The sequence below is a fragment of the Pleurodeles waltl genome, chromosome 10, assembly GCF_031143425.1.
Source record: "Pleurodeles waltl isolate 20211129_DDA chromosome 10, aPleWal1.hap1.20221129, whole genome shotgun sequence".
NCBI classification, from domain to species: Eukaryota; Metazoa; Chordata; class Amphibia; order Caudata; family Salamandridae; genus Pleurodeles; species Pleurodeles waltl.
Window position 1 is genome coordinate 817,949,692 of NC_090449.1, and position 27,012 is coordinate 817,976,703.

At 43.2% G+C, this 27,012-nt stretch overlaps 1 protein-coding gene across 2 annotated transcripts in view; it reads right to left on the reverse strand.

Moving 5' to 3' along the window:
- The window catches only part of KIF15 (kinesin family member 15), a 930,781-nt gene that overhangs the window by 703,503 nt on the left and 200,266 nt on the right, over window positions 1-27,012 (reverse strand). For both annotated transcript variants that reach the window (XM_069211483.1, XM_069211481.1), the window contains exon 12: window positions 2,509-2,597. In XM_069211483.1, the coding sequence (XP_069067584.1) occupies window positions 2,509-2,597 (89 nt within the window). The remainder of the gene's footprint in view (window positions 1-2,508; window positions 2,598-27,012) is intronic.

A 27,012-nucleotide genomic window follows, 5' to 3' on the forward strand; every position in this document is an offset into this window, starting at 1 on the left:
GGTCATCCGGGATCAGGACTGGGTCGATGTCGATTATAGGCCCAACCGACGTTGGGAGCGTTGACGTCTTAGCTGGGGCCGGGGAAGGTCCCAATGGTACGAACAGATCTGAGAATGGATTAGAAGGGGCCTTTGGAAGCCAGGGCCGGAGCTGCTGGCGTGGAGCCCGAAGGGCCCCCCTGTCTGAACCCCCATGCCCCAAAGGCACCGCAGGGGGGTCGATCTTCCCAAAAAATGAGGCGCATGGCCTCATAAAACTCCTTAAGCTGGGCAGGGGTGGCTTTGGCTCCCAGAAACTCGGGGAGGCAGGAGGGGACCCAGAAGTAGGCTCTTTGGACGGAGGCCTCCAGCATCAATGCTCTTCCTGCGTTGCATCAGCTGAGCGATGTGGTGAAGTCAAAGAACGCTTAGCCTTCTTCGACAACTTCTTCTTATGACCTGAATGCCCTGACGATTTTGAATGGGATAAGGAGGAGTGGTGATGACTCAGAGTGGTCTTGAGACCTTCTTCTTGAGTGAACCAGGAGCAACACGAAGTAGAGCGATGGGCTGCCATAAGCTTAAGGGACGGCTCCCTCAAAGCCTTGGTTCATGGCACGGCACTCAGAGCGTGACTTTGGGTCGCACTCCAGGCACTACCAACAAACCAAGCGCGGGTCCGTCGCCAACATCATGCAGTGACAGGTGTTGGAAGGCTTGAAGCTGGTCTGTCGAGACATCCCTTGATGCACCAAAATGTCTAAAAAGCCAACCAAAAGGCCGAATTTGGTCAAAAATTGACTAGGGTTGTGCTTCTCCGGATCTGCACGTGGCACGAAAAAAAAGAAGTGATTTCAGAGCACCAGAGTGGCGCTTAAGTACGACCATAACGTCATTACAGTGGTGACTCCTATGACAAACGCGGAGTCGACTAACGCCACCTGACGGCACACAAGGGTACTGCTCGAAGAAAGATCTCCAGATCCAGTCTGACACCTGGGAGAAATTCTAAGGTAAGGAATCTGCAATTGGGAGTCTCTATCCGATATTACTATCAGCAACAGCAACACCAGTTTAACACCAGTCTCAGAAAATAATTGATATTTACTTAATAGCAAAGGAAACCCACTAAACTCAGCATGACTTAGTATAGATCAATAAACTGAAAATGAGCAAACCTATGGACTGGAAGCATCACATTTGCAATTTGGTGTCTCTAATTTAAAATGAACATTAACAGTATACACAAATTGAAGAACTAAGTTCAACTGTAACATACCCTGGCAAGCAAGATAAATTACATAAATCTATCAAGATAGTGTTTTCTGTCAACTTACTAGACACCCCGGATGGAGTTCCCAACATATGCAGTGCTAACTTTGCCCAGTCCCGACCTGAGAGATTAAACCAGAGTTTGTGGCTGAATTCCCCCATTTCCAAACGCCTTTCAAATATGGATTTGACCCAGACCCTTAAATATAAAACAAGTTTTATAGAAACCTGACGTGTTTCTTTCTAGTCATAAGACGATTAATTCACCTGTATTTTTACCCAGTGTGATGAACATGGGGTTGAAAACTACTCCTTTGGAGGCGAAGGAAGATTAGAAGGTCCATAGAGGGGGTATTTTATTTACAACATTTTATATGTGTAAAGGATACTTCCTCAGCCAGCAATGCGTTTTGGTTTGGTTAGATTTAGTGAATCAATAATCCCTACAGTTCTGACAGAAATATTCATATTTCCTTGATTAGAAGTGGAAGAGAATGTTGAGCAGTTAAGAAACCAATGCTTTAACTGTAAAAAGTACTGTGCAAAAAAGCTATAGCTGAATCTTAGACAACATGCATTTGAAATTTACAAAGAAATGAGTGTCAAAGACTTGCCAGAGAAGTTGGATGACCATTAATGAAGTGGATTAAAGGTTCTTGACAGGATATAAAGAATAGGAAAATTGCGTTAAAACTGTCTAAGTAATATCATCTGTCTTTCACACAACATAATGAGACATAAGAAAGTTAAATGAAAAATATTTAGTTTCATAATCATCTGTCTTCACTCACAGATAAGGGCAATAACCAAACAAAGGCACATTTGCATTCTAATCTTTGTTATTTAAATATTCTGAAATTGGAGTGTACAACAAGCCTTTTCAATATCTCATCTAAACCTTATAACCAGAGAATGTTGACCAAACAAAACCTGGGGCATGCCCCTTTTCTGCGGCTTTGCAGAGGTAACTCAGAGCCCTATGGGAGACAAGATAAGAGGAGAAGCAAAGCCTCAAAATCCGTTCATCGCATGGCGAAGGTCCATGAGCCAACCTATGTTGTGAATCAACAAGTCAACTAAATTAGATCCAGACAAAAAAATGAGACTTCCTCACGTGCAGGTTTCAAAGGAACCCCTCTGAAGAAAGATAGGAAGAAACACTACATTCCTAAATTAAAATAAACTTAAAAAAGCATTACCAAATTACCATGATTTCCAACAAGTAAAAGTAGAATAGAAGCAAAAAATATTTATTACCTTCTTTTCACTCTCTGACTTCTCAAAGAACAACATTGCTTCGAGAAAACGGTTCATGTACTCTCCACCACTTTCTTCGACTGAAGCAACTAAATTAAAAGAATGAGATAAAGCAAAGCCTTAAAATATTCATGATCATGTCAGAAAATGAATGTAGGTGAAGCACAGGTATCACTTAACATATAAAATAAGTCCAAGTTATGAATTATCTTATCTTCCTATTACAACCAGTCTTGTGCTCAAATACTGTGTAATGTGATTGAAAATCAAACTTCTAAAAATGCAGGTCTAAAAAATATAATCATTTTATTAAAGTGACTAAATATATAAAATCTAATAAGAAAAATATTTAGGATTCAATTACCCTTTACCTGGGACTAGCTAAAGGACGTTCTTTCCTAACTGTATAATGATAGGGTGTAAAATATTTTAATGTGACAACCTTCCACATTTTTGGTGAAATTTAACAAAGAGGTCAAAACAAAGCCACCACAGTGATAGCAGTATCTATTTGAGTGGTCTACCACTAAATAGAACAGATTAGTTATCTCTACCAGAGAACTTCAAAATCATCAATTTAAACGTATACAATGTACTCTAAATTCGGGCAAGTCATGATTGATGACAGCTAGCAATTTTGAAAGGGTATGAAGGCCTAAAATATTAGAGTACGAATGTTAACTGACAAGTAAATGAACTCCGCAGGGGAATTTGTATCACCAGAGTCAAGTGGATTTTGAAGACAAGAAGTCTTAATGTCTAATTTGTCTAACAGACAACTGTACATTAAATTTAAGAAGGGAACATTTTGTGGCAGCCTGGTGTGTGCAATAAATCGGGATGGCTTTCATAAATTCCATTACGAAGGGAAAAGTGTGAAGGCCTGTGATTGGAAGACTGGACTTTAGCTCTAAGCCTGTCCCCAAGAAACAAATGTCTTTCCTTAGATGAAAACAGGGTGAGCTTGGCCTCAGGAGCGGGCTTACTGCTGCAACAGGCTGAAGTAATTGAGGGTGTATGCTTATATAATTTGAAGTTATTTGTGAAGCGCATGGCTACCTAAAAAAGGTTTCCCAGTGCTAGCATCCTCACTAACCCAGCAAAGTCACTGAAGTCACAGGAGACAATTTTTAGGCGGGTGAAAACAACTGTTTTAAGTTGCTTACAGTCAAATTTACAAGTTCTCAATAGTTGTGGCAAAGTATTCCATAGTTTTGGTCCTTGATATGCAAGTTCCTGGCCACCTTGACATGTTCTCTTGACTTTGGGAACTGCTGCCAGTTCCAGGGGGCTGGAACGAAGCAGGCATTTAGGTTAATACCAGTACACCAGAGATCACAAATATAACTGTCCTGTATTGAACAGACAATTATGCATATAGCATAAAGCTTTGAATTAAACCTAACGTTCAATGGGCAGCCAGTGAAGGGTATGTAACAAGCTGGCTGATGCCTTAAAACTGGGTGGATGGAGGAGAAGTTGTGCAGCCACATCCTGTACTGTCTAAAGACGTTTCAGCAAAGAAGTAGCAGCCCCGAGGCATAGGATACTTCTGTAGTCTAGTCTAGAGTTTACAACAGCCTGGACTACTGTTCGTTGGCCAGGGGCTTAAAGTTACGGCAAGACTTCCCTTAGGTATTTAAGAATAACAAAACAGGTAGCCACTACTCTGTTGATTTGCTGGCTCATAGACAGCTTATCGAGCCAAACTCCTAGATTTTTACCACCTGGACTAGTGAAGGAGAAATACCCAAAGCAAATGGCCACAAATGAGGGCCCCATAAATGGGGATGGTTGCCCACCAGCAAAACCTACGTCTTGTCCCTGTTCAACTTTAGCACATTACCATGCATCAAGGTGAAACTTGGGCAAGATAGCTTTTAACAGATTATGCCTTGTGGTCATCCTGAGATAAAGATATCACAATTTCTGTCTCATCTGCATACGAGAATGTTAGCCTATACGATTCTCAGTTAAAGGTCTCACACACAGGTTGAAAAGTAGGGGACTCAAGCTCAAACCCTGTGGCATGCCGGCCGCTAGGTAGTGAGGGTTCAACCTACGATGTCCTGAGTGCACCTAAGAGGTGCGATCTTGTAGGAAGGGGCTCAGCCACGCCAGGGCTGAGCCCCGCACACCCATATCTCCTAACCTGCTCAATAAGATGGAATTGCTCACAGTGTCAAAAGCGGCACTGAAATCCAAGAGGATCAGTGTTGCTGTGCCCCATTAATCCGATTGCCAGGGCAGATATTCAGTTACGCCAAGGAGGGCTGACTCCATGCTATGGCCAGGCCTAAAGCCTGATTGTGAAGGATGTAGTAGACCAGTTGCTTCGATGTAGGATGAGAGTTGAAGATTAAATACCTTAGCCAGTGTGGTTAGGAGTGATATAGGCCTATAATTTGACAATGCCAGAGGGTCCAAGTTTTTTTTTTTTTGTAATTGTGGAACCAAAGCACGTGTCCAAGCAAGCAGAACAATACCTTCTGATAAGGAGAAATTTAACACTTGAGTAACTTGCTTCAAAGCTACTAGCGCAAGCTTGCCCAGTATTAAGGGGAGGCAAGGGGCAAGTGAAGAGCCTGATCTGTTGGTTACAAGCAGAGAACTAAATAAAGTCACATTTAAAGGCTCGAAAAGGTTCAGTGCACAAATAGGATTAGAGGCAACTTCAGAAGAATTAACCAAAGGGACCCCCACAAATAAAGTCTGAATGTCTCCCACTCGCTTAAGAAAAAACTTTGCAATTTCATCGCATTGCACCTGCATGAGGGGAGTAACAGGAAGAGTACTAGCCCGATCCGAAAGATTCTGAACTACCCTAAAAAAGTTATAGGGCAGTTTTTGTCCGCTGTAACCCTAATCAAAATAGAATTTCGTTTTAGCAATGCTACAGTGTTTCTGATATTTCTTTTCAACTATTTTGTATTTCAATTTATCCTTATGAACGTAGGTTTTACGCCAGCCTTTTCCTAAGTTTTTACGCAACTTTTTTGTTTGGAGCAATGATTCACTGAGGGCAGGGAGGAGAGTTTGGTGGATTTTTTTTTTTTTACTAGAAATGAGAACTTCAAGAGAATCTCTAATCCAATAATCTAAAATATGACTATCTGCTTCTACTGACTCACTCAAAGTGGGGCAGTTGGCTTCAAGTAAAGAGTTGAAGGCTGAAACATTAACCTTTGAAAATGGAGTGTCTTCGGAGCCTCTTTTAACAGTGGCCCAAACAGGATCAACGGCAGGCAGGGCCCGTCCTATAGGGCGGAGGGGCCACACCTCCCCATCTTTTGCCCCCCTCATGAAGAGTGTGTCAGGCTGAACAAAAGTCAGCCTGACAGACACTCTTCATTTTCAGATTAGACAGCCAGGAGTGAGACATGGCTGCCTGAGCTGAACTTTGCTGGGTTGAGGAGGTCACAGCTCCTATGGGTGTGACCGCCTCAGTTCAGCAAAGGTGCCTCGAGGCCCTCCCCTGAGTGACGAGGAAAGCGTCACCCATTGACTTCGACCGGGGCGCTTCAGGTTTAAGCCCTGAAGCGCCCAGGGCGAGTGTCAATCAGTGACACTTTGTCAGAGTGGGGTTGGGTCAGCAGTCTCACTGACCCCATCCCACTCTGTGACGAGGCTAGGACTGCTGCCTTCCCTCATTGGCTGGCCTAATGTCAGCTAATGAGGGAAGGCAGCAGTACCAACCCTCCTGGGACCTCGAGGCTGAAGGTAAGTGTGTGTGATGTTTTAAAATGAAGGTTTGGTGCATGCGTGCATGTTTGATTGTTATGAGTGTTAATGGATGTGCGTGCGTGTGTGTGTGAAAGAAAAGTGTGTGTGATCTTTTAAAATGAATGTTTGGTGCGTGCATGCATGTTTGAATGTTATGAGCGTTGTTAATGGATGTGCGTGCGCGTGTGTAAAAGAATGAGTGTGTGTGTGTGCGTTTCCCGCCCACCCCCTCCCACATCGTAGCTTCCCCACAGTTTTATAAACTGCTCATGCGTGCTCCTGCACAAAGTTCTTTTTCCAGCCTAGGCCTAATATGTCTGCCCTTCTTGTGGCTCCAGAATCCACCTTCTCTGTCCTTCGGCCTTACCTTCTACTTTTGCTCCTCCAGTCCCTTCATCCACATTCTTTGTGCCAGTGCCCTGTGTGCATGGCTAACAACTTTAAGGGTCCTTTGATCACAAGAAATGCCTGGCCTGGTTTTCTTCCACGTCGGCTGAGTCAGGGTGTTAAGGTAATACATCTCCTGCAGAGGAGGAGGCGTAATGTGTGTTTATGTTTGTCTGTGGAGTTTGCCTGTCTTGTTGTGAGGACTGATACAGCCAGCATTACTCCTGATATCTCCCTTTACCACTAAGCCCACACATACCCTGGACCTTGTTTACAGCCAATGCCCCTCTTTTGCCAAGCACTTTCCTAGTAAGATGATCCTCTCTGGAAAATAATTATTGTAGCTCTCCTCTAGCCACATATTCCACTATTGAGTCTTGCATTAAGCTTTTTAAACCAAATGTTATCAGTAGAGAAAACTAAGCTTATATTTTTTCAAGATGCCATCCCTTTTGAGTGATATCTTCAGTCTATGTTGCAATGCCCTATTTACTGCCTCGTGATGCTCTTTGAAAGTTCCATCTGCCTGAAACATGCCATTCTTTTGTTTTGTTAAGTTATGCATATCTGTTAGAATGCACTTTCACCTGTGATGGTATTCTGGCGCTGAGCAGGTGTGCATGCCTGCCATTCTTTTGGGTGGGGATCAGAACCCATTTCAGAGGACTAAGGGGCACACAGTGGCAACCCGGCGCAACCGTAGGGGTTGAGGCCTTTTACTCATGATATTCCAGGGCCCGGCCTACTATGGATCGTGAGCACCTAAGCCAAGTACCCCTTCTGATAAAAGTGTGATCCGAGCAGTCCAAGTCTCCTTGGGGGCGGGGGTAGGAGCAGGGTGAATACATGATGGTGATCAAAGGCTCACATCTCAACAAGAATGCAGCAATAACTCATTGCCCAGCCAAATACTCACTTTTATGAAAAAAGAGAAGTATTTTATTTTCTGCGACTTCCACAAGTTCACATTCCTCCCCCGAGGTGTGGGCTCTAGGGCTCCTTAGGCGGTTCCCTGTTCCACTCACTCCCCGCATTAGCGATTGTGGTTATTCCCCATTTACTAGTAGTAACATCCAGAGTATTCCTTAATAGTAGTTTGAGTCTCAAGAGTCCACTATGACTAATTAAAAATCAATAGTGTCCCCACACTACCACTCTAATTTCTCAAGCAAGTTTCCACAGGGCCGGAAGGCCTGAAACCAGTCCTATCCGCACCAGCAGGTGTGAAGTGTTCGGAGTTCCTGAGTGTGCCTGTACGCATGTGCTTGCAGCGTTTGCAGCTGAGTTGGCTGCACGTGGCCTCGGCAGCAGCACTCAGCAAGTGCAGATTCCCTCACTCGTGGATGAATTCCTAAAGCATCTTCTCTGCAACTTAAGGTCATGGATTCCCTGGTGATGATTCCCCTCATTTAGCAGGGAAAATAGCAAGCCTTGGCCCTCCCAAGTCCTGCTCACAGTTAAAAGTCTTGCAGAGCTTCCCTTCCTCACATAGGCTGTCTGGCTGCTTGGCAAATTAAAAATTTTAGGGTCTCAAACTCTCCTTCTTATACTCCATATCCAAACACTAACTGTGATACAAGGTCTGAGTCTGATAGACTTGACAGCCTTAGGGTGGTCAACCTTCCCATTTTATACATATTGGTCACCTTTAAGGTAGGCCCTGGACAGCACAGAGGGCAGGGTGTGATGTGTTTAAAAGGCAGGACTTGTACTTTTAAGTGTTACATGCCCTGGTAGTGAAAAACTCCCAGTCTTTTTTCACTACAGCAAAGCTGATCTCTCCCGAAGGATATCATTGGAAAACCTTGTTAGATCTTATAAGTGTAATCACAATCTGGAAAAGAGAAGTTTGTCAAGTTTGGTGTGTCTGTACTCACAATTTAAAATCACAACTTATGGTGAAGTTGGATTTTAAATTGCAGTTCAGAAAATGCTGCTTTTAGAAAGATGGCATTTTCTTACTTTTGCCATTTGGTGCCTGCTGTCTGTCTCTATTACACATCGTGGGTGGGGTGACAATTGGGCTTGTGCATTCCTTCTAGACAACCAGACACAAAGGGAGCTTAGATGTGACTGATTGGACTTAAACCACCTGATGGCCATCCTGTGCAGGATGGGAGAGGAGCAGCTGACACCTGAATAGGCAGTGTCCTGTCCCCACACAAAGGGCTGCATACCCCCCCCCCCCCTCTAGTGAGTCTGGAGCCATGGTAGGAAAAGAAGACCCCTCTGCACTTAAAATACCTTTCTTTAAAGTCTCTCCCACTCTAAAGGCACAACTGCATATAAGTACTGGATCTCTGACACTACCAACTCAGTACACAACTGGAACTGTGGATACTCTGCCACGTAAAAGGACTGCTGTGCTGCTACAAGGGCTGACCCTCTGCTGAGCTGCTACTCTGCTGGACTCCAGCTTTGCAGTGCTGACCTGCTGCCCTCTTGCCTAGGAGTGAGGCCTGGACCTGCACCTATACAACTCAGAACCCAGAGTGACTCCGATGGTCTCCTGTTTTCTGATGTCTCAGGGACACAGAAGACAAACTCACCCAGCTACAGCACCTAGACTTTGCGTGCTGCACGTCTTGCCCTGCCAAGTGATGCCAACCCAATCCTGGGTCCTTGGAAGTGGGTATAAAGTGCTGATTCAACAAGTACCCACCCATCCTCACCAGAACCAGTGCATCTTCACGTTTGCCCGAGTCGGAACCAGAGCATCCTCGCTGTTGTGTGGAGCGGACCCGACGCATGTCCTTCGGAACCACTGCATCGCCTTTGGAATTGATGCTTTGTCAACTGCGGCAGCAGCCTCGCATTCAGAACCAGTGCAGCGAACTCAGAACCAACGCATTGCCACAGATGCCCCGAGAAAATTGACACATCTCATCCACAGCGTTTTTCAACACGACACAGTTTCAGCTGCACCTCACTTCGTCAACGGAAAGCATCCCGGATCAAGGTACTTTGGTTCAGACGGCCCAAGTGGGCCCCAGTCCAGCACCACCAGATATCCATTTAAGAGCTTATTGCTTCTAAGAGCTATTTTACTTTTATTCATCAAAAATTCATATCTCAACTTCTACTGTCATTTGGTCTTGTTTTGTTTATTAAATTAAGCTCCATCAGTATAATGTGGTGTGGATTATTTTTGTACGAGGTTTTCACTGTTTTACTATTTGAAGTGTTGTATAGGTACCTAACACATTGCATCTTAAATTAAGCTAGAATGCTCTGTGCCAAGTAAAGGTTAACCTAAGGTGTGTTTGTGACCTACTCTGACTAAAATTGTGGTTCCTGCTTGGACAGGTGCATAACTCTGTCAAACAGAAACCCAATTTCTATCAGGGTCGTTAAAGTTGCATGTAAGTTCTGCTGCTTTTCAAGGGTCCACTCCACTTCTCCCTTTTCATCTTGAAGAGCAACCTGTCACAGCAGCAGTGTCTCCAAAGTGGACAGTCCCTGTGAGGAAGTAGCCTCTTTCTAGCATGGTTACCCCCATTTGTGGCCTGTGTGTTTTGATTATGTCACTGGGATCCTGCTAGTTAGAACTCCAGTGCTTATGGTTTGTGGCTTACTTGTCACTACATTTCACTGTTTTCATCACTATGCTTTACTGTGTCACTGGGATCCTGCTAACCAGGACGCCAGTGCTTATGCTATCTCTGGTTCCAAATTTGTCCTTACATACTGGTAACAGTATTTCACACCAAATTGGCATACTGGCCCCCAATTATAAGTCCCTAGTATGTTCCAGGGGATCCCTATGGGCTGCAGCATTTCTTTTGCCACCAATAGAGAGCCCATGCAAACTCTTCTACAAGACTGCCATTGCAGCCTGTGTGAAATAGTGGATGCACTTTTTCACAGCCATTTTCACTGCACAAGGTCACTTATAAGTCAACCATATATCAGGCCTTCAGACCTGGAAGGTTGGGTGCAAAGTACCTGTGTGTGAAGGCACCCCTCCACTAGCAGAGGTGCCTTCACGTCATCCAGGCCCATTTTCCCAAACTTCGTGAGTGCGGGGACACCATTTTAAGTGTGCACTGGACATAGGTCAATACCTATGTCCAACTTCACGATGGTAATTCAGAATATGGCCAAGTAAAGTGTCTAACAACTGAGAATTGTACCCCAATACGGATTCCAGTATTGGTTGCACAATCCTGTGTACTCTGGGGGCTCCACAGTGGACCCGCAGTACTGCCATACCAGCCTTCTGAGGTTTTCATTGCAGTCCCAGCTGCTGCCATCTCAGACAGGCTTCTGCCCTCCTGGGGCTTGAGCAGCCCAATCACAGGAAGGAGTGTTACACCCTCTCCCTTTGTAAATAGGTGTTACAGGCATGGGAGAGGTACCCTCCCAGAGCCTCTGTGTACGCTTTGAAGGGCACAGATGGTGCCCTCTGTGCATGCTCCAGTCTACACCGGTTCAGGGACCCCCAGTCCCTGCTCTGGTGAGAAACTGAACAAAGCAAAGGGGAGTAACCATTCCCCTGACCATCACCACCCCAGGGGTGGTGCTCAGAGCACCTCCAGAGTGTCCCTGGGTTTTGCCATCTTGGATTCCAAGGTGGTGGGGCGCTCTGGGATCATCTGAGTGGCCAGTGCCAGCAGGTGACGTCAGATACCCCTCCTGATATGTGCGTACCTGGTTAGGTGACCAATCCCCCTTTCATGGCTATTTAGGGTCTCTCCTCTGGGTGTTTCTACAAATTGGGATTGCAAGACTCCAGCAGGAATCTTCCCCATCCTTCACTTAATCTTCTACTGACGGTTCAGCCGCTGACTGCTCCAGGAACTCTACAAAACTGCAACAAATAAGCAAAGCCAACTTCTGCAACAGTGTATCTTCAGCTACTGCAACAGTTTCAAGGTCGTGCATCCTCTGAGGACTGCCTGTCTTCAGCCTGCACCAGAAGAACCAAAGGAATCTCCGGTGGAGTGACAGAGTCACTCCCCTGCTTCAGCAGGCACCTCTCTGCAACAACGACCAGTGGCTTGGGTCCGTTCTCCAGACGACAGGTGTGGATCCAGCAACATGGGTGGTGGGCTAAAGTGACTCTGACCGTCCTAACGTCCAGCTGTCCAACTTTGGTGGAGGTAAGAGCTTGCCTCCCAACGCAAGACAGTACCCCAGTGCACCACTTGACGTACAGTTGCCAAGGCACTCCAACCTGGGATGCACAGCTTATTGAGTGTTGCTCCGGCGGCATGGGAATCCTTTGTGTTGTGCTGTGTGGGCCTCATTTGGACCTCCTTTGTCCTCGTGCTGTGGGACTCCTGTGGGTGCTGCCTGTTCTTGAGGGCTCTCGGAGTTGCTGAGAGCCCCCTCTAGCTCCTCATCATGAGTGGAGACCTCCAGGTCCTTCCTGGGCCCAGGCAGCGCCATATCCCACCAAATGTGTACCTTGCGTGAGCCAAGGCTTGTTGGCGGAATCCAGTGACACAAACCAGCCTGCATTCATCCATTCGACATGGGACATCTCCTCCACCAACCAGGATCCCCTAGCTGTCTTCTTTGGTGCATTGCTGACTGTCTTCTAACCGGAAGTTCCACTTTTGCACCTTCATCCGGGTTAGCAGGGGCGCCTGTCCTCCCTGGACTCTTCAGTGCTGCTTGGACTTGGCCCCCTTCTTCCACAGGTCTTCAGGTCCAGGAATCCATTGTTGGTGTCTTGCAGTCTCTTCTGGTTCTTGCATTATCCTCTATCACGACTTCTAGTGTGTTTTAGGAAACTTGCTGTGTTTTACTCCTGCTTTCCTGGGCTCTGTGGTGGGGTATTTTACTTACCTTTGGTGTTTTCTTACACTCCCAGCACCCCTCTACACTTGCCTAGGTGGGAAGCCGACTTTCGCATTCCACTATTTTAGTATATGGTTTGTGTTCACCCTAGGCCCATTGCAACCTATTGTGATTTTCACTATTTGCACAGTTTTCCTACTGTGTACTTGCCTGTTTCTGGTTACTAGTGTATATATTGTGTAATTTACTTACCTCCCAAGGGAGTGTAGTCTCCCAAGTATTTTTGGCATTGTGTGACTAAAATAAAGTACCTTTATTTTTGTAACACTGAGTATTGTCTTGCATGTAAGTATTGTGTGACTGAATACAGTGGTATTGCAAGAGCTTTGCATGTCTCCTAGTTCAGCCTTGACTGCTCTGCCTACAGCTACCTCTAGACAGCTTCTAGACACTGACTACATTTCACTAATAAGGGATAACTGTACGTGGTATAAGGTGTAAGTACCTTTGGTGCCTACTACAGAAAAGGCCAGCCTTCTACAGTCCCACAACACCGGCCATAGGAGTGACTAGAGTTCACACCAGGATGCCTGCAAGAGTGAAATTTGCATCAAAATGTTAGCCCAGGACCCCTAGCCCTACTCTTATTGATATTTTCATCAACCTGTTTCGATCTTTCTTGTGACCTCTTACTGAATCAAAGAACACCTTTTGAAGTTTACAGAGGAGGCCTCACTCTCCTCCCTAGTGTGTGCCCCACCCAGCTTACAGGAATGCAGCAATTCACAAGTCTGGGGAAGAGGCAATCTCTCTACCTCCTCTCCACATTTCACCATGGTGGCCTTGGTTTCCAAATGGAACACCAAGCACTGTAACACTCATAGGCACACATACAATCAGCATATGCATTTAACATGCACGCACTTTATCCTTCATGTACTGTACCACTCACAGGCACATAAATCCAGCACCTTCACTTAACGTGCATGCACTGTCATTGTACCAATTCCCCGGTACACACACACCCAAGCACATGCATTGGTCATGCACATACTGCATTCTTCAGGTATTGTACCACTCATATTCACATGTATATCCAGCACATGCATTCACCATGCACACACTGCTCAGTACTGCGTTACCCATGTATTATACTCTTCTCAGGCATACATACACCCAGTGCACATACACCACCTCCGCACTGGGCAGCACCTCATAGCAATCTGATGTACGCCAGGGGTCACTTAAGCGCACAGAAGTGGAACTTTGTCAACGCAGTGAGGCCTACAGGCTCACTCACTTTCAGGTTATAAAAAGGACCTGTTCAATCTTAATGGTCGCTACAACACAGTATGCGGACACCACCGCTCTTGAGCTGCTTAACTCCTGGCGAAGGAAGTAGCATTCCGCCATTCTGAGGGTAGAACTTTGGATGACCCTCCCTGTTGAACAAGACTGGAATCCTTGAGACAATCCTAGGTCATGGTGCACAAGGGTGATCCGTGTTTGCCTATGACAACAAAAATCAGAATTAGTGAAGTTGGGCACTCAGGGCAGGGATACACATCAGTTACCATGCAGAGGACTTTTTTTTGCCCCTGTAGGGGATTTCTGGAACAGCCAGGTCTTCAGCTTCTTGTAGGACTAAAGAAAATCGGAGGAGTCTCTGATGTGCAATGGGAGGCAGTTTCATGTTTTAGGGACAATGTATGAGAGGGCCAGGGTCTGTGCATACATGGAATGTGTGCGAGGAGTATGGCAGAGCAGAGGCATCTGGGGATTGGTAGAAGGTTATGTGAATGTGGAGCATATATAAACACACATGTATATACCTTAAATGTATATGTAAGTGTAAAAATTGTGTAGAGAATTTCAGTACATAAACATCATATATATGTGTAAGCAATCATGCAATGTAAATTGACAAGCTATAAATGCCTTATTTTTTGAAGTTTTTCTTTAATAAAGCTCTTCATCTAGAGTTGAAACATTTCTATAATCAGAGTAGAGAGCATAGAAAGTATTAGCAATCTGTTATAGAGAGAACAACTGCAGGCAAAATGCAAAGGCATTATTAGCCAAGATGCTGCATCTAAATGAACATAGCAGAACCAAAACTCTGGTGCCATGCCTTTAAGGCCTGAGAACCTCCAGTATCCCACCATGCCTCAGAGATGAGTGAGGTTCCAGTTGGGCTACAGTTAGGTCAGTTTTTGTTTTTTTCGGTGATGAGAGGAGCAGGATATTAGAGTAAACTGCTGTACCTCCAGAATTACGTCTGGGGTGGCGGGCAGTTTGGTTATGACTTTGATGATGATTCCCCTGGAAGGGAACTAGGATTTACAGGTAAGTAACTAATCCTTCTCTTCCAGGGGATCTTCATCAATAGTCATAAACACTGAATAGATTAGCAAGCCCATCCCACACCCCTGCGGATGAAGAAAGTAGAAGCAGTTTAATCGTTCTAATTAAATACATTTCTTAAAGAAGCATGACCCACTGGAGTGCGTGTCTTAGCATGTGAATCTAGACAGTAATGCCTTGTAAAAGTATGTACCAATCTCCATGTTGAAGCTTTGCAGATTTCAGAGATGGGAACATTCTTTAGAAGGGCTGTCGTTGCCGCCTTGCCTCTTGTCGAATGGGCTTTAGGTCTGGCAGTCAATTGTTTGTTAGCCAGTTGATCAGCAAATATAATACATGAGACTATCCACCTGCCCGTTCTCATGGGGCATTTTACAAATAATTGAGCATATTTCCTGATATGTTTAGTCTTATTAAGATAAAATGTTAACACTCTTTTTAGATCTAGGGAGTGCAAAATTCTCTCTGCTGGCGTAGATGGTTTGGGAAAGAATGTTGGAAGAGAGATGGCCTGGTTAATATGGAAGTCAGAAACTACCTTAGGTAGTAACCTAGGATGAGTCCTCATAACAAACCTGTTATCATGAAATACTGTGTAGGGTTCGCTAACTCTTCTGGCTGAAGTAAAAGAAATGCTGTCTTCCATGTAAGATGTTGCAAAGAGGCTTTGTATACAAGCTCAAAGGGTGGACCCATGAGTTTAGACAATACCACATTCAATTCCCACGGAGGGGAAGGTGTATGAACTGGTGGAAATACTTTCCTCAAGCCTTCTAGAAAATCCTTAAGCACAGGAATTGTAAAGAATGATGCTTGAGAGGGTGATTTTCGGTATGCAGTAATGGCTGACAGATGTACCTTAATTGATGAAAACTGCAAACCTGATTTTGCGAGGTGGAGGAGGTAGGGTAGAATGACATCCTCTGACCCAGAATTGGATTGGAGCCATTCTGGATACACCACATGTAGAATCTTTTCTGCTTGAATGAATAAGAGCACTGTGTTGAAGGTCTTTTGGGCTCCTTTAGAATGTTCATGCATTCCTGCGAGAGACCGAGATGACCATATTGCAGGAATTCAGGCACCATGCTGTCAAGCTCAGTGAGGGAAGTTTGGGATGAAATACCTTCGCCTCTAGTTTCTAGAGAAGATCCAATCTGCACTGAAGTTTCCTGTGAGGCTTTTTCGAAAGTTAGAAGAGATGTGTACCACCATTGGCGAGGCCATTCTGGGGCTATTTGCATCATCCTGGTTTTGGCCCTGTAGAATTTGCTGATAACTGTGAGAATTAGGGGAAATGGGTGGAAAAGCGTAGAGAAATTTCTCTGATCAGTCTATCAACAGGGCATTCCCCTTTGTCCCTGGTCGGTAAAACCTGGATGCAAAGCTTAAGTATTTTTTGTTGTTTTCATCGTAAACAGGTCTATTTGAGGATACCCCCATTGTAGAAAAATGTCTTTTACAATGTCATCATGAAGCATCCAGTCGTGTGAGTCTGCGAAGCTTCGACTGAGGGAGTCCGCTTGTGTGTTCTGGACTCCTGGGAGGTGAACCCGCTGTCATTGACAACCTCCTTGCTAGTAAGCTAATGCCAGATGGTCTGCAACTTTCGAGACAGAGGGCGAGATTGTGTGCAACCCCTGCTTGTTCAGATAGTACATTGTGGTTGTGCTGTCTGTTTGGACTAAGATGGAGTTGTCCTTGATGGATGGGCAAAACAACTTGGGGGCTAGATGAACGGCCCTCAACTCTAGCAAGTTGATGTGGTATTGCTGCTCTTTGTCCGACCACAGGCCCTGAGCTTGGAGAGAGCCCATGTGAGTCCCCCAGTCCTGAAGCGATGTATCCATTACAAGTGTGAGTAGGAATGCTCTGATGAAACAGGACTCCTAATAACAGATGCTGTCGGTGAGTCCACCATTGTAGTGAGTTTTTCACCGTTGGTGACTGAATTACTCTGTCATTCCATTTGTCTTGAACCTGACTCCACTGATCCTCCAGAATCTCTTGGAGAGGGGTCAAGTGTAACCCGGCATTCAGAGCAATGAAAATGCAGGAGGCCATGGATCCTAGGTCCATGGTGTATTTTACCATTTCCAGGTCTAGCAAAATAGCTCACTTTCAGACATGCACTGATATTATCTCTATACCAACCGAATCCTAGGTTAAAAAAAAAAACACGTATTTGCTCTCAAATTGCACCAGTGTCAAGCCAAAAGTACTTCATGATGTAATATAGGAAACCTGTTTTACTTCAGCATTGCTTCAGAAAAAAACAAAAAAAACAACAATGAGTTTGTTACAGACATCTGATTAAGGAACTAGGTGGGAAAAGTTAATTTCTTTACAGGACGAGTAGATGTCAGTAGCAATTAGCTAAGTTCCATAATAGACCAGTATATTTAATAAAAAAAAAAATTTAAAAAAAAAAACAGATCAGTATGGTGATGTTCCAATCCTTCACCAATCCCCACTTGATCCCAGTCCCACAGAGAGTGATGTGAGGCTATCTCTCCAGGAAGTGACTAAAACTGGCAACCATAATCCCTCCAAAAAAATTGCATTATTGCCTTTCAAGAACATAATGAAAACAGAAATGCAAAAACTACTTAGGAAAACACTTGTTCAGCAGCATCTAAATAATCCTCAAACGATCTGAAACTGAAACGGAGCACACCTCATATATATGTACACACACACACACACACACATATACATAAATTATCTACTAGCGGTTGCCAGTAAGTAGTAATAGTTGGGTCTGCTTTTCCATAGACAGAGCGTTTTTGGTTCGCTAATAACTTTGGACCCTTTTGCCTAATCTTCAAAAAACTTTTCAAAATAAAAGTTCATCCACGTCATCGCCTTCCTGGAAAGTTTTGGGGTGATTCATTGAGCAAGAGCAGAGACAAAATGGAGGTCCCAAAAGGTAATATCCCCATCCATTTTCTACAGACTTGTTTAGACATGACTACTGCAAAAACTGCTAAATGAAATTACACCAAATACTGCAGGAACCTAGATCTTCGTCCTCAAAGTGTGCTTTTTCTTATTTGGTGTAAATCCATTAAGACGTTTTTGCAAAATTAAGGGTAAAAAATAATTGCATATTTGGATGGTTGGGCTCACGAGAGTCGCACAGCAACACACATTTAAAAATGGAGGCCTGTGATTAGTCGAGAGCCAAGTTTTTCAGTGAGCCTTCATGCTCTTGTGAGAGCGTGAGGTTCCTGCAAGTCTTGGCAGGCTGTTGGAATGTTAGAAATGAGATGGCTGCCATGACTGTGAAAAATTGGAGGCGTTGTGGAAATTTAGTAATACACAAAAAGCTGTATAAGGAGACGCAAAAGGGCATGCAGTCCCCATAGATCAATCAAAGCATTTGTAAAGTGCACTACTCACCCGTGAGGGTCTCAAGGCGCTGAGGGGGAGAGGTGGTGGTGCTACTGCTCGAACAGCCATGTCTTGAAGTGTCTCCTAAAGATTAGTAGGTCCTGTGTCTGTCGCAGGTGGATTGGAAGAGAGTTCCACATCTTGGCAGAGAGGTGGGAGAACGATCTGCCACCAGCAGCCGTTCTATGGATGCATGGGACGGTGGCTAGGGCAAGGTCAGCAGAGCGAAGAGGTCAGGTAGATTTGAAAGGAGGTGTATAACGGATAACTACTGTTAAGATTTTAGATATATATTGTTTTAAAACTGAGTTCACAAAAATTCTATTAGCAGGAATGAATATTGTGGTGCTTGTTTTTGAGACAAAGTGTGCAAAAGATAAGTATTGTGATGAGTAGATGGTTAATTATTATTTATTTTTTTAAAGTTACAATCTTGCGAGACTCACGGGAGCTGGCAAAATATACAGGCAAGAGAAAGCGCTTTGGTGCTCCGGCGAGTTTGTAAGAATGAAAAATAAAAGGGAAACAGTACAAGCAACATAGATCATGAAACTATAGGGTAGCTCTGAAAAGAACTATTTTTGTAAACAATTTTAAACAACTATAAACATGTTTGTTGTGCTTTCAAACATGTACTTGTGTTCTTTGACAAGCTTGTCCTGGGCAGACCTGCTTGTCCTTGAAGGAAAAATTATATGCTTGCATAAGAAGCAAAATAGCACTTTATTAAAAAAAAAGCAGGGTTATTGTCTGCCTGTGCACTTAGGACCTGCTCAGGCACGGGACGTCCTGGATTAATGACACTGAAGCCCCTGTAGAGTTGCCTAGCTCCACAGCACAAGCCAACTCTGCCTGGTCAAGCATTTGTGTATGCACAAAATTCAGGTGTATCCACATGCCTCTGGTACTCCGGGTATATTGTTCCTTTCTGCTCCCCCGGCTAAACTCTTTGCTGCAAAGTTAACACGACGTACTTTACACAAACCTTTTTGGCATCTGGCCTCGTTTCAAAAAGTTGCCAAACCAAGGATTCATTGGGTGGCTGAGCTGGTGCAGAAACCCCTGGCTGTTATCTAAATCAGATGAAGACATCTTTCTCTTCAAAGCCAAACACGAAAAAGAGAGCAAGCCAAACATGTCTACTTTCACCAAAGTCCAATAGTGAAATAAACTAAAAGGGATGCCATATGAACCAATCAGAATCCTTCCTTAGGGTGAGCTTCCTCTTCCGGACCTCTCACGAGAGCATCTTACAAGACCATAAAAAATACTACCTTATATCTTCGATAGAAGAGTACACAATTCATATTTGTACCTTAAAGATCATGTGTAATGTTCTATTTTGTTCAAAATTACAGTGAAACACTAACCTAATTCTAAATGTACAATCTTGTGAATTGAGCAAATTGTGAGAGCCAAACAGGAAGAACAGCCCCCTGAGAGTCCATGCAGAGGATTGTGAATCCATAAATTTCTAAAATAATAATACGCACATAACAAATACATTTACTTTAAGAAAAAACTCTAAAAATTCACTGAAAAAAAATAAAAGGTTAAAGTAATATTATAGCTAGGTGTAATAAAAATATGTTTTTGTGTAAAAATAAAAAAGACTTAGAAAGTCACTGAAAAAAACAACAAAGGTCGAAGTAACGTTATAGCAAGGTGAATTTCTCAGTGACATTTTGAACTAAAAAAAACCCACAGAAATTCAGCAGTTATATTTAGCAGCACTAATTATAATTTGCGCCCCAGCCATGCATTGCTTCTGACCTCGCATACATCACTCTTGACATGTTCTAAGACATCTCAAATGACAAAACAGAATGTGATTGGATATTCCAAACCTTCCCAGAATGAAACAGCAGCTATGTTGATTACAGTACACTTTTAATGTGTTCTGTAAAAACAAAATAGTCCACATTATGCAGAGTACAGGAACCAGTAAGGCACTGTAATACACTATGAAACATGGTGGTAAGTGATTGGTACGGAGACCTGAGAAGAGACTTGCCCCCCAACAAGAGACTTGCTGCTCTCTACTGATGACAGACTAAATCCAGAATCACATGCCCAGAGATATACAGCACTTGCTGCACCAACAAAGGTGAAAAACTAAAGATTACTACTGAAATAAGTGTCAATCAAGCACTGCATTCACCATAATGCATTGGGGCAAACTGAGTGCTGGGAAGTGAGGCAGTGTGTGCCCACCCTCATTTAGTTTGAAATAAATTCTACAACATTTTCCAAGTCACATGGAGGCACATGTCCAGCACTGAACAATAGTTTCATAAGGAAAATTACTATCAGCAGAATAATTGTGTCCTCTTACTCATAAATGAAGAACAGTGTTATAAATGTCTACATGGGAATGTAGTAGGAACAGAAAAAAGGTAATTATAATGTAATGAAGATTTGGCTGAGGAAAACCTTTATATGAATGGAACTGCACTTCTATTTGCAATATATGAGAAACATCCATTGAGAAGCTAAGGACATTTCTGATGATATTTAGAAATTCAAGACTCCCTAAAACAATTGGAAATGCTGCAGAACACTGATGTGTCCAGTTAGTGCCATAAGGGCATTCCTTTTCTTGTTTCAAAAAGGACACGTGTAACACCACATTTCATCACATTAAGATGCTTTCTACATATCATTCAACAAATCAGGAAACTTTTGAGCACATTATACTCTGAGAAAACACCATCATTGCAGTTACAACAACTAAATGATGTGGTATTTCACTGCAATGCAGCTCAAGTCAACAATATAACAGACTATATACAGGATAAATACTTATATCCTCTTTCTGATAATGTGTGCTAAAGTTGTATTCCCTCACAATACGTTAATGAACTTCAACTACCAAATGGATATTATAGAGTTTCACAAGAAAATTTCAGACATACCAGAGATGATTTGAATTTGTTGTGGAAGAACACAAAACAACCAAGTACAAATTATTGATCTTTGTGAGAAAACTGAAAATTAGGAAAAAATGCATGGAGAAATTTCACACTACCTATGGAAGAAAAATATGTTTGTGAATACCCGATGATGTGCAATTACATTGATATTTTCTATGGGTAGCATCGTTATCATTGTAGACCTACTCTCATTAGTCACTGTAAACTGAGTTGTTACAAAACAGAGGAAAGAATTCTACAATTTAGCACTGCTACAACTATTTAAACCATGGCAGAAAGAAGAGAACATTCTAGGCACCTGTGAAACCTGTTAAGATGCTTTTTATATATATAAAAATGACATTGCTATACTCCAGTTTCATAGAGACTAGGAAATGCTGGCACAAGAAATAGCAGAAAAGAATAACATTAAAGATGAAATACAACACAATACTGCTTCAATGAATAAAACTTGTAAGTTCAAGATATACTGATCCACTTGGACAACCATTAATTGATAATGAAGCCATGGTTGCCATGGAAAAAGTTGAAGATGTAATGGTACAAGCGAACAATAATGGGGTCATTTTGGATTACTTGATATCACAATTAAATTCAGAGCAACTACAAATATATGAAGACTTACAGGTCTCTCTACATAATGGCTTTCAACATGAAACTACATTTCAATGCACGTTAGACTAGCTTGCACAGGAAAATGTTGCGTTAAGGAAATTGCTGCTTACGTACATAAGACTATCAGTTCAAATTATCTTGTGTAGTTACTGTTCCTACTAGATTAGCAGCATGTAATATATAAGGGGGTAACTTAACATTGCCCACTATTACTGCCTGGGGAGAGTCATTATAAATTAGAATATTTAAAATTGAATACAGATATAGGTCAGAAGAGTTTAATTAAAAAAATATGTTTTGTTGATAGATGAAGTTAGCATGGTTTTAAACAATGTTGGCTTTGGTTTGTTCATTTGAATATGCAAGAAATACTCCAAACATCTTATGACATTCTTTTTAGACGGAAATAAGTCATTGTTTTTGGAGACTTATTGCACCTCATACCTTTGAAAAATCAACCCATCTTTAAAAAAACAACATTAGCAGGAACAAACTTGCAATTCTCTAGGACGTATAGTCAATGTGAACATTTTGGAAAGTTTGGCGGTATATCATTATAAGTAGCAGCCGATTAAGGCTCACCATACATGATTATTGCGGAAAGTGTTAGAAACATTTTGTTGCCATAATTGGAGACCACTTGGAACCATCAGAAGTTTACCCCAAAAGCTATACAGGAGAAAGAGTTGATTTGGAAGGGCTAAGGCATTTAGGGGGTCATTCTCAAAAGATCCCTGCCGGCATTCTGACCTTCCCGCTTCCCAAGGTAGCGCCCGCCGGCCCAGCGGGAAGGAGGCCTGCAACACAGAAGCCGGCTCCGAATGGAGCCGGCGGTGTTGCGGGCGTGCGACGGATGCAGTTGCACCCGTCGCGCTTTTCACTGTCTGCTAAGCAGACAGTGAAAAGCCGCCCTGGGCCCTGTTAGGGGACCCTAGACACCCGTTACCGCCAGCCTCTTCCTGGCGGTGACAACCACCAGAAACAGGCTGGCGGTAAGGGGGTCAGAATCCCCATGGCGGCACTGCTTGCAGCGCCGCCATGGTGGATTCGCCCAGCCGGGGGTAAACCGGCGGGAAACCGCCGGGCCCGGATTTCTGACCGCGGCTGTTGCCGGTGCTTCCGTCATTCATAAAGATAGTTGTGACTTAGAGTATGATTGTTTGTGCAAAACATAATTCTCTTCTCTGTGAATCACATTTTTATTAAACCAAACCTGTCTTAACAGAAAACTTACACCACCATATACTGGACTTGCCCCTTTCTGTAGGGTCATCTCCAGTCTCTGTCTTCCTCCTTAAATTTTTTACCAAATTCGTTTTGATGGCCCTAGGACTCTGCACACTTTAAACTGCCATTCCTACCTGGTAAAATAAACTTTTTGCCAGACCCAAACCTTCCTTTTCAGTGCACATAAGTCACTCTAGGTTGGCCCTAGATGGCCAGAGGGCACGGTACATTGTATTTAAAAAAGTAGGACATGTACTGTTGCATTTTACAAGTCCTGGTAGTGGAAAACTCTTAAATTAGTTTTTCACTACTGCAAGGGCTACCTCTTCCAAAGTAAATGTAATTTCCAAATGGGAACAAGTGACTACATCATGTTTGGTGTCCTTGGAATTGTATTTTAAAATCCTAATTTATGGTGAAGTCTGATTTTAAATTCCAATGTAAAAAAATGCTACTTTTTTGAAGTCCTGCCTTAGCCATTTGGTGCCTGCAGCCTGTATCTGGGTCACATGAATGGCTGCAGCCGACAGTTGAGCTTTGTGTATTCCTCCTAAACCGCCACACAATAGCGAGCTTGAGGTGTGACTGGATTGACCCTCATTGGCAGGGTGGGAAGTGAGGAGCTGGACCCCAGGCCCATTTACACTTGAACAGGATGTGTCCTGCTTCTCCACAAAGTTACATTCCCCTTGTAGGTAGTCTGGAGCTATGGCCAGGAAGACAGAGTACCTGTTGACATCAAAGGAGTACCTCTAGAAGCTTCTCCCAACTTCAATAGCACAAGTGGGAATACATATTGGACCTCAGACACCAACTTTTCAATACACCTCAGTACCTGTGAATACTCTGCCATGAATAGGGACTGCTATGCTACTGAAAGGATTGCACTCTGTTGGACTGCTGTCCTGCTGACTTGCGGCCTCTTGACTGGGTGAGAAGAACTGTACCTGCATCTCTTGAACCCAGAGTGACTTTAAGGGCTATTTGACTGGCCTGCACCACTGCCACAGCCCATCAGAATCACAACTGTGCAACACATCCTTGCCACAGGCCCTCCCACCCTTGTCGTCAGCCACAACACCAGTCCCTGCCTAACTGATGCATCGCCCCAATTGTGTGCTACATCCTTGACACTGGACTTCACATAGCCAGCCCAGTCAACACGACCCTCAACGACAACACAGGCCCTCGCATTGCAGCCTTGCCACATATTGGAAGGGACGTCGGCTGCGTGACGCATCTTAGACACGGATCCTTGCAATGCTCTGCAAACCAGGATTTAAGCTACTCTGTTCAGCGGGCCTAACTGGATTCCTGCAGCCGGCCAGCGCTCCATCACAGCTGGCCTGAACTTGTGACTTTGTCCCGGTCTGCTGCAACCTGATATCCACAGTTGATGCTTTGTGCTTTTTGATGCTATTTCCACTAAAACCTTTACAATCTAATCTCTTTGGTTCTTTGTAATGGATTTTGATTTGGGTCTGGTTTTATTAAAGAAAGTACTATTCTCAGTCAAGTCAATCTACGAGCTAATTTCTTATAACATACAATTACAAAGAGGAGTTGTAAAAGCCAAGAAAAAGGGTAAAATGTGACTCTGTAGTTACCATCAGTGAAAGTAGTAATACAGCAACATTATTCATCTACGCAAATTTTTCACAGAAGTTTACAAAGAAATGTTGTAACATAAACAAATATGTCTCCCTACAAGTAGTGTTAGAGATATGGTAGATATTTGTAGGGCTACGGTTATGTTTTCGATTAATGAGCAGCAAGATGCCCAGGAATTCTGTATGGCTGTTCTAGAAATGATAGCTGACAAAACTTCTGATTACTTCAGGGTGAGTTACTCTAGGGAACATGAATGTGTAAATTGGCTACATTCAAGCTCCACTGTTACACAATTTGAACGATTTATGTATACACCCATACCTGCTTGTAAATCTATTTTGTTTAAAAATGTAATATGTAAGTGTTAGAAATTGGGTTTTTGGTTGGCAGTCAGGTTACCCTCTGTCCAAGCAAGAACCCTCAATAATAATAAAAATCAATATGTGCATTTCTAACTTTACGGCTTCTCAGATTTCTATTTCAGGATGTATTTTTATTACAAGTGATATATATATATATATATATATATATATATAGAGAGAGATTAATTTTTTTATATATTATGTTATCATGGGGAGACCACTGTATCTGACGACCATATAATCTACTTAAAAAATAAAGGATGGACAAGATGTAATGATACCACTCCTACTTTTAAACACAGGACGTCTAAATATTTACAAGACTGTTGCTTGATATTTTTACACCTGAAATGTTGACTTCTATTGTTAGCATTTGTTAGACCTGTCAGCCTTAGGGTGGTCTTCCCCTGAATTTTTTTGACTGCTTGCCTCATATTTTTGCTGATTGCTTTTTGTTGGCCTTAGGACTCTAAGCACTTTACTACTGCTATACAGTGCAAATGGGCTTCTCCCCTAAACATGATAACACTGGTGTATATGGAATTGGTATATTTAATTTACGTGTCCGTCCCTTGTTAATTAGTATGCCATATACCCAGGGCCTTTAGGTTAAATGCTACTAAATGGGCTGAAAGCACCGACTGTGCCACCCACTTAAGTAGCCCCTGTAAACATGACTCAGGCTTGCCACTGCAGAGTCAGTGGGTGCCGTTTCACTGCTACTTGGACTTGGCATTTAAAATCCCTTGCCAAACCTTAAACACCTCTTATCATAGATAGTTCTCCCATAAGGCATGCACTAGGTAGCCCATATGGCAGGATGCTACGTAACTAAAAGGTAGGACATGTACTTTTATGATTTACATGTCCTGGTAGTGAAAAACCCAGAGTCATTTCTGACTATTGTGAGGCTTACTCCTCTTCAGAGTTAACACTGGGAGTTCCTTAATGCACTTTTATGCTGTAATTCCTGAATAGAAATAAGTAATTGTATCATGTTCAAAATATTTGGAATGGTAATTGTGGGAAAGTCATCCTTTTTGCTCTGATCACTCCACACCCCTCCCCACTCCCAAAACGTTTAGACTGATACTGATGGTTACTGACTCAGACTGTGTCCTGGGCACTGCTAACCAGTCCCAGGGCCAGTGCTCTGTTTAAAATAGTATATGCAAATGAGACCTAATTATAATCGACTGACAACATATCTGTAGGTCCCTACAATACGGTAGTGCAATATCGGTTTAGGGACCCCAGTAGAGAGAGTGCACCCATAGATCCATTGCTGTGGTGTCCAGTGTCATATTAAAGGCAAGCCTGCATTGCTGGCTGCTTTTCAGTTAAAGTTAATCCCAAATTGGAATTTGGAATTAAAAGTACTTCCAAAGTCCTAAACTACCTTACTTTTACATATAGGTCACACATAAGGTCTGCCCTAAGTGCTCCCCAGGGTTTAGTGCAATGTAAATACATGAGGGGACTTTATAAAATATGTTTTATAAGCCCTGGTGAGGGAAAAAGCCAAATTTATTTTCCCTATTGTAATCAATAGGCCCTGTAAGCTAACATTGGAGATTTTATTTTAAAACAATAAAGGCTTACTTTTGAAAGAGATGAGCTAAATATAACACTTTTGGTACTAAATTAAACGTTATAATAAAACCAACAGCTTGCCAATGTTGAATTTGATATAACTAGGACAAGGAAAGAGTTTTAGAACTCTTTCTGAAAGTTACCAAATTCAGCCCTGTAGAGTGTCCTTTTCGGATTGGTCAGCCTCTGGCAGCCTGAGCCAAGCTGCCTTAATGAGGTCTGAAGTGGCCTGGGCTGACACAAAGGAAGCATCTGGGGGGTGGAGAACTGCGAAAGCAGATGGCAGAGCAGGATGCAGGAAGAGAAGACAAACTGGTCTTCAAAGGAGGGAAAACCACTTGGGACAGAAACTGAATCTACCCCATCTCCCGCACCCCCAGACAGCTAGGAGCACAAGTGATTAGATTAAGAAAGGAGCTGGAGGTGTTGTGGTATGGAAAAATCGACCACACCAGTGGGTGGGCTCAGACACAACTTTTCAAGCGAGATTTACTCCATGTTGGATTTTTAGAGAATGCTGCTCGCTGGGATTGATTTTTGCCACACTTCAC